This window comes from Vipera ursinii (assembly GCF_947247035.1).
Source record: "Vipera ursinii genome assembly, chromosome: 5".
Lineage (NCBI taxonomy): Eukaryota > Metazoa > Chordata > Lepidosauria > Squamata > Viperidae > Vipera > Vipera ursinii.
Window position 1 is genome coordinate 25,418,887 of NC_139518.1, and position 13,920 is coordinate 25,432,806.

The window sequence follows — 13,920 nt, forward strand, 5'->3', positions numbered from 1 at the left end:
AATCTATTTTGGGTTCTTATACCATATTTTCATTCACTCTGTTAAGGAGTTCGGATCACAGAACTTAATTTAGAGGGATGAACCTTTAGATCTATGCTATAAGATAGGAGGGATAAACAAAGAGTTTAAAACAACTGGTACATACAAAATTTTGAAAACAAGTTGTGGATACTCTCACAAAATGTTTGTCAAATTGGGGGTTGGGCTTATCTACTATGAGTGACTGCCATTTATTTATTTTTTATAAAATTTATAGGCCGCCCCCCTATAACTGAAGGTCATTATGGTTTGTAAAGTAATGACTTTCTTCCTTTCCAAAAATTACAGTTCCAGCTTGTCTTTTTTCAGGGTAGATATACATACATATTAAAATAGCATTTATTTATTTTAGATTTCACACTTCTTAAACTCTTCCGCCCCCCCCCCATCTCCCTCAGGCGGGTTCTAATTTGCAGCTGTTTTTATTTTCTAAGAATGCTTTCGTACCTTAATGTGACAGAGTAACCATTTTGTAAACAAATATGTTTTTAAAAGTGGTTACTTTAGCAGCATTAAGGATTAACTGTTACTTCATTATTATTTCAAAAATTAAAAAATAATTTTAAAAATTGAGATCTAGTGATAAGCAGCTTGGTTGGATAGAAAAAGTGATATTCACCAGTACATTAGCTCTACCCCTGCTGCTTAAATTTGGATTTAAGAGAGAGAGAAAGTTATAAAAAGATTCAAAGAGTTAAAAATGTTAGGATAGCTACTTCTACCAAAGGAAAAGAGCAGTTGTCGAAATGGCATATCACTGAACTGAAGAAATCTCATTTTCAACAAGATTTATTTAAGAAAATATAAAACAAGTGTATAAATACAAATATGCAAAGTATAAATAAAGTATCCCATTTTCACATTTACAAGAGTGAAAAGTCATAGGCTCAAGGTAAAGTAACAAACACTGGCAACAAAAAGTGGTGGCAAGAACCCCAAATTGTGTTAAAATTATGAAACAGTGATTTGCTTAACATCAAAAGATTACAGTAATGACATTTCTGGAACATGCTTGTAAAGTGTCACTGAATTCTGTGCAACACAGAAAAATCCTTCTTTTTAGTAATTGCTTGTCTGATCCTCAAAAAAAAATACTCAGGAGGTCTGCTGATTGAGTGGAATATGATGGTTATGGTTCTGTTAAATCCCAACCTAAAACATCTTATGAGAACTTAGCCAGTTTGGATATTTTAGTAGCTGGGCTGATGTTCCTTGAGAAGTTATTGGATTAGTTCATTCTCCAATGCAGGAATTCAGAGAAATTGCCCACCCAATCTCCTTGGGTAAGGAATTTTTTAAATGCCACCATTCTAGTTAACTCTGGAAGTCATATTATGCACAAGTTTAACTTTCTTTTCAGAGACAGCCCACATGCAATACAACATACCACAATAGTCCAGCTTGAATGGAATTCAATGCATGTCATTCTGAAAAAGCAAGTTGCTGATGCATCACACAAAACTGATGAAAGTCACTTTAGGCTTCAGATACTGTTTGGGCTTTTATCCACCTAACAAGATCCAAACATGCACCATAGTTCTTCAAGTTTGGATGAAATGTTTGAAGAAAACAACAGGATTTGATGTCCACATTTAGCATCTACTTGAGTGCAAGTTCTTGGACAATTGTCAAATTCTTAGTAAAAATTGTATCTTGTATCCCGTAAACTAGCAATTTGACTTGTTCCATATCTGTCCAAAGGTTTCACTGAAACTTCATTTATAGCAAGGTAGAATTCTTTTTAAGAAATACCTTACACTGATCACGAGCGTCTCCCTGAAGTTATCTCCCATTAGGAAATAAAAGATGGGATTAATTACACTGTTCAAGAAGGCAATAGGCCTTGTTATCGTGTAAGCAGCTTTAATCAGGTCGTCTGTGCGTTTGGAAGGGTTCCAGAATGATGCTCGAGAGGCAATTCGAACATTGCGCATAATGTGATAGGGAACAAAGAGAAGTGAAAAGATACTCACTGCTATAATGATTAGCATGAGAGGCTTCTCCAGGGGCAGGGCAGTGGTGAACTGCAAACTGTGGTTTATAAGGACAGCGCGAGTCTTTATGTAAAAAGTCCACATGATGCACAATGGGATTATAAACCCAGTGACTGTCAAGATCAGGCTGTAGATCAGGCTGGGGAGGGCATCTCCTGAACTTGCATAATCTAAACAATGGCTACCATTGCTGTTATTCTGAGAGGTGGTGAAGTAGTATATAGGAGACAGTTCCAATATAACCCAAATCCATATGGCTACTGAGAAAACAATAGCCGTGGTCTTCTTCTGCAGAAAGTGATTTTTGAAGGGATACTTTATGAGCAGATACCTGTCAATACTTATAGCGGTCAGGAAAAGGATGCTTGTGTACAAATTAAAGAACAGGATAATTCTGTTAAATTTGCACCACATGTTGTCATCTGTTCCTTTGGAATAACTTGACACTAGCCATGGGAGCGTGCAAAGGAAAGATAAATCTGACAGGGTTAAGTTGATCAGGTAGATGTTGCTACTTTTCCAGGTCTTCCAGTAGAAAAGTGAACCCAAACCAACAACAACATTTCCAGAGAAACCAAAGATGAATTCAAGAGAGTACAGGGTGGTAAGGTAATATTTTTCCAGCTGATCAGATGGTGTCATGCGTTCTCTGGTGCCATTTGTGTCCTGAAAACATAAAACTGGTGTAAATAATGATTTTTTTTGAAAAAGTATTTAATTTATTGTTTGTATTTAATTTATTCTTGTGAACAGTTGATCTCTAGGTAGTCTTTACTTACGTTTAAAGCAATATTCATTGCAAGACTGTTCTCAAGGGAAAGAAGATCCTTCTGATTCTCTTATTTGGTTTCATAGCATGTTTGTTGCCACCTAGTGGTCATTCAGAAATTTTCATCTATATATTGTAGCTTCTCAGGATCTTTTTTAAAAAATTTCCCACAACATATTTGTAAACAGATAAATTTTTTAAATGAAAGTTATGGGAGGGAAATCTTTGCATATGCCTAAAACCAGAGCCAATAAATGTAGTGACTGAGAATTAACAAATATTTATGATTTGCTATTACCTGACTTTCTGCTGAATTAAAAGACTGCTTGGAATTTGCAGCTTGAACCTCTGGTGGGAAAAATTCACAACTAAAGCAATGTTTTAAGGAAGGATGCAATATAATACCACCATATTATCAGAGGTTTCCCTGACTGTACCAATTAAATTTTGAGACTAAATACAAAGGCAGCCCACGATGCTACCATGGGGTGACATGATAGGAATGTTCCAATATCTCAGGGGCTGTCATAAAGAAGATAGAGTCAACCTATTTTTCAAAGCACCTGACAGCAGGATAAGAAGCAATGAATGGAAAGTAATCAAGGAGAGAAGCAACCTAGAACTAAGAAGACATTTCATGACAGAACAATTAATCAGTGGAATGACTTGCCTCCAGAAGTTGTGACTGCTCCAAAACTGGAAGATTTTAAGAAGAGATTGGACAACTATTTGTCTGAAATGGTATAGGGTTTCCTGCCTGAGCAGGGGTTTGGACTAGAAGACCTATAAGGTTCCTTCCAACTCTGTTATTCTGTTATAGGATACTACACAGTAATTCTGTAGATTACCTGTACATGCACCCCAACCTTTAAGGTTATTTCCTTCCAAGATAAAACATGTCTCAGCTGAAACTGATATTAAGAGATATTGCGGGTTTCCTGAGCCAATGCAAATTGAGATAGTCCTTCAAACTTCAGATTTACTATAAAAGAATGAACAGTACCTTTCTATCTACTTCCTATCTGCTATCTCTCCAAAATTGTAATTATTCACAGTAGATGTATCTATCCTTCAGGGATTGAGTTTAAATTCAACATCCAACCCACTGCCAACAACAGCAGGTGTTTGGAAAGCACTGGATTTTGCAGTTATTCCAGAAGATACCATGATACATGGTATCGAAAGCCAATAATTCAATAAGAGCTAACAGAATCATCTGCCCTCAAGGGACCCTCAAGATTATCTCTCCGGCATTCTTAACCCTGGGCTCTGCGATAAAGTCAGTTGAAATTGTGTCAGGATAATTTGTCTACCGGTCAGATGCAGAGGAGCTCCTTTGAACTCCATCAGACTTGAATCAACTCTCTTTAGTGTTTGGTTTCAGTCAGAATTAATGCAGCTAATTCAGTCTAAATTTAACTCAAGACCAAAGAAAAGTATCAAACTGTCAATTCTGAGATAATTAAGAACAAAGTTGATAACTGAAAGCCAGCATACACAATGCTTTATTTTTGAAAATTACATGAGTTTTCTTAAAGAAGGCAATTCCAGAAAAGACATGGATTAAATTCATATGTATGTGTGTGTGTTTAAATTAGGGATATATTTATAAAGTTTCAATATAGAACTATTCAATAATTTAATTAATAAAATAATTTCAAACTGCATAATAATTATGACTGAAGAAGCAGACTTTAGTAGCAATACTAAAAGCAAAACTATGATTTTTTTTAAAAAATTGTTTACATAGTTGTTTAACATTCAGGATAAAAATGTTGTCTTTAGCTGATACCATTAATTCAAGAATATTTGCATTCCTATCTAATCACAGTTATAAATACAAAGCATTGAAAACTTCTCATAATATTCCAGATAATAAACTATCTAATAATTCGATTTGATTCTATTTCCTTTAAGGCAACTTACCATTCTGTAGAATGGGTATTGTTCTTACCAGATATGTCTTGACCATGTTCTGAGGGATGAGCCAGGATATAATGAAAACAGCCCAAGAGAAGACACTCTGCCTGATTTGCATACTGGATTGAAAGTGGTTAATGATTCAGTTGTTACTGGAAGTTTATTGGCCGGAGCTTGGTAGGCAGAGCCACTGTAGCAGAAGTATTGCATGACCCATTCTGAGAACACTGAAATAATAAAATAATTATTTGCCTTCTGTGAGCCACTAGAATCTAGCCAAGTGTCCCATAGTTAAAGGGACAAATCCATTTATAAAGTTCTGCTTGAGCTGATTACACAAAAAAAGGTTTTCAATTACCAGAGAATATAAGAACTTTTTTTAAAAAAAATCTTGTTTTTTTGATCAAACATTGTGCAATTAGAGTAAGAATTATTTATGTCACTGAGTCATAGAAGGAGATGCCAGGATAACTAAAGCTAACTACCACTTCCTTATTTATTTTAGCAAACCTTTAGAAATTACCACACCTTATATTCCTCTATTTAATCAACTTAAGTTGATTGCTAGCATGAAATCCGAGATATCTCAATATGTTAAAATTTGAAAAATTATAGTTCAGATTCCATCATGAGTCATCTGTATATTGAACTGGATGTTTATATTTGTATGAAAAATGCTTGCCAAATCACCCTGACAATGTCTTCATTTGTTCAACCTCATAGTGTCCTCTAACACGGCAAGCTTGAAAGGTGGCTATTTTTTTGGCAAGAAACTATACCTTCTCCGTTCAGCCATTGGTTCATAATGAAAGTATGTGTTCCTGTACTTTAATCTCATGAATACTGAGATTTTATCTATACCCAGATGCAGTTTTAGAACCTAGCACATAGTTACACAAGATAATCTGGTTGTCCCTAATCTTGTGCCTTCCAGACTACAGCTTCCAGCTTTCTTTGCCATTTGGCTCAGAATTTGGGAATTGAAGTCACATCACACCCGGAAAGCATCAGCTTATGGAAAGCTAGGTTAGTGTTAGTGTTTTTCACACTTGGCAACTTTATATGTGTGAACTTCAAATCTCAGAATTCCCCAGCAGCACACTGCAAGCCAGCAGGCTGCTTTTAAAAATTACATAATTTTACTAATATAATTTTGAGAGCCTGTAGATAACATCAAAGGAAGTTATGAAGAAGATAGTGTTGCTCATCCCTGGCCCACGAAGTGTCTTTCAACATGCAAAGAGCTTTTAAATAACAATGAAGCTTCAATGCCATCAAATGTTTTCTAATTTCATTCTCTAACTGTAGAATAGTGAAGAGACCTTTACCTTGTATAAATTTAATGCTACAGTGTTGAATTTGGCTAGTCTGTAGCTCTAGACCAGGGGTGTCAAACTGCCGGCCTATGGACCGGATGCATCATAGCAAAACTGCGTCCACCCCACTGCCGGCAATGGCAAAAAAGTCACAATACGTTGCAACACGTCATGTGAAGTTGCGAGTTTGACACCCTTTCTCTAGACCAGGGGTGTCAAACTCAATTTCATTGAGGGCTGCATCAGCATTGCGGTTGCCCTCAGGGGGCCGGGTGGGTATGGCCAGGGTGGGCGTGGCCTACTGGGTGGGTGTGGCTAGAGTGTGTATGGCCTACTGGGTGGGCGTGGCTAGAGTGTGTATGGCCTACTGGGTGGGCGTGGCCAGCTCTACATCGTTCGCATCAAGGGTGCCTATGGGGGCCAGGGCAGGAGTGGGACAGATCTGAGGGTCTCTGGTGGAAGGAGGGTCTCTGGGCCAGGGCCAAGGCAGTGGGGGCCGTTCCCTCACTGTTTCCAGGATGGCTTTGCGGGCCACATGAAACCACTTCACGGGCTGGATCCGGCCCCCAGGCCTTGTGTTTGACATGTCTGCTCTAGACAGTGTAAGAAACATAAAAGGAAAAGCAAAGTCTTAATAATGGGCCACTTCTAGGAGTAATTCTCACAAGGGGAGAATTACAAATTACAAATTGATTTATAAATTCAAACAAAATTAAAAATTAAACTGGGACAGGGATATTAGACAAGTTAGTGCACTTATGGACACCACCTCAGACACCTCTTAAATATGGGATGAGGTTCACAGAAGTTAAGTTGGAATTAAAACTGTGAAAGTTAGTAGACGAAACAACTGAATCAGGTAAGACATTCCAGACTTTGACAATGAATTTTGGAAAAAAAAATAAGTTTAAAGCGGTTTACATTGAAGTGCTTGTTCGCAAGCATTACATTCTGATTAAAACTAAAAAAAAAACATTTACAGGTAAAATGTTACTATGTATGATTTTGTATGAAATACCTAATTGTATATGCATTTTAATCACCATCCAGTCCAATGACTCCCTTACATGATATATAAGAAAAAATTAACACATGATTGAAATATTAATAAGATAATGATTATAAGAACCCAAACTAAAAAATGTAATATAATCAAAAATGAAGAGAATTAAAAGAAATAAATCTGCATTCTTGTGCAGATCATGAATTCAGTTAAAACCTATAATACAATATTCCATTTTGAGCATCTTTCTGAAAGCCAACAAGGAGAAGATCTTTATGGGGAAACTATGCCAGTTTCTATGCCACCATGGAGAAGCAGTGTCTTCTTTCACCTCTTTACTCTCAGAAATAAGAGGCAATGTAATTAGATACATACATTGTAATTAGATACATACAATGTAATTAGATACATACATTGTAATCCTACTCCTAGTCTTCCATTTCTTTTGGTTTTAACCATACTGCCTGATGATAATGATGGTGATGATGATGATAATTTTCAGTATATATTCACATAAACCAGATCACAAAATCATACCTAGATTTTTAGTTATGCTGGGGACAATCTTTGAAAAGTAAAGAGTGATACAAGGACAAAAGCTAAATTTGGTTCAATCTCTTTTATCGTTGAATTAATTTAAATCAAATTTATTTAAAATTTATTTTCCTACAGTGGTGTATTTAAACATTATTTGCTTCTGTCTCTGTTTGATCATGACCACTGCAGTTTTTGAAGATGAGACTTGAGACTTTGGAGGAGGCTCGTACAGTTGCTGACTTAAGATGATAAATTATATGAGCTTCAAAGTTTTGTAAAAAATGCAAACAAATACTTTTTGGACCATTTTGTTATTAAAAAAATGCATGAAGGAAACAGCTGTTGAAAATGCACTATGTTTCTCCTCTGGGTAAGCTACTTACCGTACATGAATAATGGGTTACAGCTGTCAAAGTTAGCACAAAAGTAATTTGCACCTTTATCCTAACTGAGAATAGGGAAAACAAAAAAATGCCAAACAATACCAGTGACGGTAAAATCAAATTAATCATTTCAAACATCTCAGATCTGATTTTGGAATTTTAAAAAACCCCAAACTTTAAAACTCTTTATTCTGTGGATGTTACTTTTTAAGCAGTTATTTATTCATAATATTGAAGGCAGCTATCCAGAAAAATGTTACAAGGTCAGCCCTGACCCAACTTTAGAAGAACTAAGAGGCACAAGCCCAAAAGTGTATTTGAAGACAGCTACTTGCCAAAGCTATAACAAAGCTAAACAAACTAAAATTTAAAAAAACCCCCAAAACTAGAACAGGCATTGGCAAATTATTATCATAATATCACCCTCACCCCATAAAAAAAATCCTACATGTCTCACCTATGGAATTATTTTAAGTCACCTTGATGGTGTTCAAGTGGTGCTCCAGTTATTTTGGCATTAGACCCAAGACACCTATTACTATTGATACTACTTTTGCTTTCTTTTGCCACAGTCATTCTACTTCTATTTTCAAGTCTTTCTATTTTGTTATCTTCTCCAGTTCTTCTTCTAACTCATGAGAGGACTTGGACAAAGATGTGAAAATGATTTGCCACTATCCGATTCCAGGTTTGGGGTTGTTTTTTCTCAGTTCTCAATCTAATGCAGTGTTTCTCAACCTTGGCAACTTGGAGATGTGTGGACTTTAACTCTCAGTATTCCCAGCAAGCAAGTCCAAACATCTTCAAGCTGCCAAGGATCTAGCTTTCAGCTCTTATCCAGAGCAACTTGAATTACCTGTCTAATTGTGCCTAACAACAAGCCTACATTTGGCTTCCTAACCTTCATGTACTATCTGAATTTTGCCATTTGGTAGAAAATGTCTTACTCTTCATTTTGTCATGTGTGTGAATGAACATGTTCCAAGAGTGGTTACTCCATTCTGCTCATCTGTATGAAGAAGCCCAGGTTACTTCCTTCTAAATTCAAGAGGATTGGTGTTTTAAATTCACATCCAACTCAAAATAGTGTCTGACAGACTCAAACACAAATCTCCTTTAAGAAGTGGGAATATGATATGTCAAGTAATAAAGAGAATGCAAGTGCCTATTAATTGACTGGGAAAAAATCCAATTGACCAGGAACATACTTTAACTTTTTAAGATGCTTTTCAGTGATAAAAGAAACAGAGGTTTACATAGAAAGATTACTGGAAATGAAACAGTTCTTACAACTCTCAGAAATTCCTCATACTTTATCTTTTCTCTCAAATAAGCACACGCCTCAGAAACAGGACTTGCCACTTGCGTAGTACAGGATTATGTAACCTAATCAGGAGAGCTTATGTTCTCAGTTCATTAGAAAGACTTCCAGTATAATAATTTAAACTATTAAAATGGTGTGTCTCATTTGCTGTAATTATACAGTACTGCTAATGAACTTCTTAATGTTTTTCTCCAATGATGCAATAAACAGTCACCTTACCATGTTTGCTAATGGAATATCTATGGACAAATAGAATTAATACTCTATGGACAAATAGATATAATACTCCTGCTGGAAAACTCATGCAGGTATACATAAAATACACAGGGCTTTTTTTCTCATAGAACGCTCAGAACGGAGTTCCGGCACCTTTTTTGGATGGAACCTTGTAGGGTAGGCAAGGCGGGTTGTATGACATGTGTGAGTTCCGGCACCTTTTTCTTTTACAAAAAAAGCACTGTAAATACAGATATGTAGATGTAGGTGGATTATGTGAAAGCAAGAGGCTTGTTGACTCTTAGCAGCCACATAAATCCATCAACAGTCCTGCAGGTCTTCCAACAAAGTATGCATTGCCACTGTAACTGAATCCATCTATTTTGTTGCTGGTCTTCTTTTTCCTTCTGCCTTTCCCAACATTACAGGTGTTATAAAATAACTAAATATGTCTAGTATAAAATCATGTGATCATTTAAAATGACTTAAATGCGGTATTTTGTGCATCAAATGAAAACTTTGGATTGAATTGTCCAATGGTATATATTATTTTTTCTTTTTTTCTTTTTCTTTTGGTTACCTATGGCATTTCAGGAGTTTTCTTACGCACTGAAGTGTTGGAGAAAAGGTCAAAAGTGAAAATATACTTTCTATCCTGCTTCTTCCATTTCCACTACCGTAGATTGTGACGGAGAAAACCACTGGCTATGAATTTCTGATCTTCGTAGCTTTGTGCAAACTGTGGTTTGTCATAGCCTCTGAAGATCCTTTTCCAAAATCTTCATTGCTACTCAAGTGCCAGGCTGCAGCATACTTTTTAATCTGCTGGTTTCTCAACTATTTTTTTTTTTGGGGGGGAAGGGATAGGAATGCCTTTGAGTCAGTTTTTTATTCTTGCTGATTGTCCGGACCAGTTCCTGCAGTTTTCTTGCTGAAAGAGAGTAATGGTGAAGGTCACCCAGCTGACATCATGCTTCAAATAGGACTAGAATTCCTGGTTTTTAATCTGTTGCCTTAACCATTATACCAAGCTGGCTGTTTAACTGTTGGTACTCAATTCTCAAGAAATATCAACAACCTAAGATACGCAGATGATACCACTCTAATGGCAGGAAGTGAAGAAGAACTAAAGAGCCTCTTGTTGCGGGTGAAGAAGGAGAATGCAAAACTTGGGTTGAAACTTAACATTAAGAAAACCAAGATCATGGCATCCGGCCCTCTCAATTCCTGGCAAATAGATGGGGAAGAAATGGAGGTAGTGACAGATTTTATTTTCCTGGGCTCCAAGATCACCACAGATGGAGACTGTAGCCAAGAAATTAAAAGACGCTTGCTCCTGGGGAGGAAAGCCATGGCAAATCTAGACAGCACACTAAAAAGCAGAGACATCACCCTGTCAACAAAAGTGCGTATAGTCAAGGCTATGGTCTTCCCAGTTGCAATGTATGGCAGTGAAAGTTGGACCATAAGAAAGGCTGAGCGCCAAAGAATTGAGGCCTTTGAACTATGGTGCTGGAGAAGACTCCTGCGAGTCCCTTGGACTGCAAGGCGATCAAACCGGTCAGTCCTAGAGGAGATCAACCCTGACTGCTCTTTAGAAAGCCAGATCCTGAAGCTAAAACTCAAATACTTTGGCCACCTAATGAGAAGAAAGGACTCACTGGAGAAGAGCCTAATGCTGGGAAAGATTGAGGGCAAGAGAAGAAGGGGACGACAGAGAATGAGGTGGCTGGATGGAGTCACTGAAGCAGTAGGTGTGAGCTTAAATGGACTCCAGAAGATGGTAGAGGACAGGAAGGAACGTTGTCCATAGGGTCGCGATGGGTCGGACATGACTTCGCAGCTAACAACAACTCAATTCTCAAAGGCAGAAACTAGACACCATATACCTCCACCTACATCTTAGGGAAGTTAACTTTGTAAATAGAACAGTCTCAGTCTAAAGTAATATAATGGACAAAATATTAGCAATTTTTTAATGGTTTTGTGAACATTTTTGTTACTTTTAGTTGCCAAAATTCAGCAGTGCAGTGTGGTACTCTCTGGGAAGCTTCCAGTATTTTTCTTTGGTGAAGGAACTAAGGGGAAACATCAGAATCCAAAACTTACTTATTCATAGAGTATTCTCTTTCATAAGCCCCTGTATTCTATGCACCTGAAACAGGTTTATTTTGCAATACAGGTAGTCCACAACTTACCATAGTTCATTTAGTGACTGTCTGAAGTTACAACGGCACTGAAAAAAGTGACTTACAACCATTTTTCACACTCATGATTGTTGCAGCATCCCCATGGTCATGTGACCAAAATGCAGACTCTTGGCAACTGATTCATATTTATGACGGCTGCAGTGTCCCAGGGTCATGTGATCACCTTTTGTGACCTTCTGACAAGCAAAGTCCATTGGGAAATCAGATTCATTAACAACTGTGTTATTAGCCTAACAACTGCAGTGATTCATTTAACAACTATGGCAAGAAAGGTCATAAAATGGAGCAAAACCCACTTAATTGTCTCACTCAACAACAGAAATTTTGGTCCCTATTTTTATCGTAACTTGAGGACTACCTGTATACAGATTAACTTGCCTTCTCAAATATCTCAATATATTCAAACAAATGCATACAAACATACATAATTAGAAATGAGAACGAGGCATCTGGTCTATAGTCATTAGTCCCTTGATGGAGGGTTTCTTGAGCACTGGGATGATAGTAGAGTGTTTGTAGCAAGAAGGAACATAACACATGTCTAGTGATTTATTAAAGATGGGGGTAAAGATGGGGGCCAGTTGATCAATACAGATTTTCAAGCAAGAAGCAGTCACTCTGCCTGCGCCTGGTACTTTTCCAGTGTTTTGTCTGTGAAATACACTTCACACCTCTTTTTCTAAGATCATCAGAGGTAGGGGACCCAGAGAGATTGAGTCAGTTATAGAAGACTGTTGTCGGTGTATCTGAGATGGGGAGTGTAGCAGTAGCTAACAGTGGTCTGTCTATGGAGATTCTCAGTCATCCAGGTCATAGTTGTCCCAAAGATGCTTTTTCACAAGGCAACTGGACTTTCTTGTTTTCCTTTGAAGATATTTTGCTTGTCATCCAAGAAGCTTCTTCAGCTCTGAGAGAAAGTCCAGTTGCCTTGTGAAAAAGCATCTTTGGGCTAACAGTGGTCTCCTCTCAAACCTGCAGCATATGGTCATCTGCCAGTTGTCAATTCTCTTCAGTAAGGGAGGGAGGTCTGCTATAGCAAGTTATATTTTTCAGACCTTTCCACACATTTGCTGATTCATTTGTTGAGAGCTGATTCTTCAGCTTTTCAGAGTAGCTTATCTTTGCTGCCCTGATTTCTCTTGTTAATACATTGCTGACTTGATTGTACAGCATTCTATCTCAGTTCCTGGAGGCTTCCTCTTTGACACAACGTAGCTTGAGTTTAGCTGTGAACCAAAGTTTAATGTTACTATCAGGGCTTTTTTTCTCCTAGAACGCTCAGAACGGAGTTCCGGCACCTTTTTTGGATGGAACCTTGTAGGGTAGGCAAGGAGGGTTGTATAATGTGTGTGAGTTTCGGCACCTTTTTCTTTTACAAAAAAAGCACTGGTTACTATACATGTGTAGACTTTTAGTTGGCACACATTAGTTCTCACAAAAAGTGATGTATGATGTCACTGTAACAGTGAGTTCATCCAAGTCTGCTGAGGCAGTTTCAAAAACGCTCCAGTCTGTGCAGTTGAGGCAAGCCTGTAGCTTAAATTTTGTCTCCTCAGTCCAAGACTTCATTGTTTTAACTATTGGTTTTATGGTTTTAAGTCTTTGTCTATAAACAGGTACAAGGTGAATCATACAATTTAAAAAATATATTATAAAAAAGGTCAAAGATAAAGATCTATTGTTAAGTTTTCTAAGGTCATTCTATAATACAATGTATATGTCAGCCAGCAGAGTTTATTTTGCGGTGGTTGTTATGGATATGCCTTCCACCATTTAACTAACAAACTTTGACAATCAAGCTATTCATTAGTAGAGTCACAATTGCAATCATGTAATAAACATGCAATACACAGTTGAAAAACAGATGACTGATGCCAAAGGGTTGTTAAAACAGTTAAGTGCTTTCAGAATAATTATGGCTAAGTGTATGACGGATTGCTGTTTCTAGCAGTTACTGGGTTAGAGTCCTGTAGCCCTGAATGCTGATTATCTTGGTTGAGGCTAATGACATATGGATCCAACAATATCTAAATGACCTCAGGTTCTCTAATTCTATTGTAAAGAATGAAAGATTAATCTGCATAAATGGTAGAAAAAAAGAAAGAAATCAGCATTAGATTGTTATATTTAGCTCCAAGCCAATGTCACAACTAGGGAAACTCTTAAGATAGATATACACTTCATCCATTTTAGCATTTAATCTTAGCAT

The 13,920-nt window shown here is 37.1% G+C and overlaps 1 protein-coding gene across 3 annotated transcripts; it reads right to left on the reverse strand.

Moving 5' to 3' along the window:
• Positions 1 to 1,325: 1,325 nt before the first annotated feature.
• On the reverse strand, positions 1,326 to 4,975 carry SUCNR1 (succinate receptor 1). Of its 3 annotated transcripts, XM_083363359.1 has the most exons (3): positions 4,729 to 4,781; positions 2,813 to 2,952; positions 1,326 to 2,699 (listed from the first exon to the last, which is right to left on the reverse strand). In XM_083363359.1, the coding sequence occupies exons 2-3, from the start codon at positions 2,828 to 2,830 to the stop codon at positions 1,755 to 1,757; spliced, it is 963 nt and encodes a 320-aa protein (XP_083219485.1). In that variant the 5' UTR covers positions 2,831 to 2,952; positions 4,729 to 4,781; the 3' UTR covers positions 1,326 to 1,754. The 3 variants fall into 3 exon arrangements, with proteins under 3 accessions (XP_083219485.1, XP_083219484.1, XP_083219486.1); XM_083363358.1 differs by lacking the exon at positions 2,813 to 2,952 and having other exon boundaries at positions 4,757 to 4,975; XM_083363360.1 differs by lacking the exon at positions 2,813 to 2,952 and having other exon boundaries at positions 4,729 to 4,892.
• Positions 4,976 to 13,920: the final 8,945 nt, after the last annotated feature.

Coding starts and splice junctions, on each gene's coding strand:
- SUCNR1 (XM_083363358.1), bottom strand. CDS start 4,840: ATGCAAATCAGGCAGAGTGTCTTCTCTTGGGCTGTTTTCATTATATCC. Junction 2,700..4,756: donor ACATGGTCAAGACATATCTG/GTAAGAACAATA, acceptor TTATGTTTTCAG/GACACAAATGGCACCAGAGA.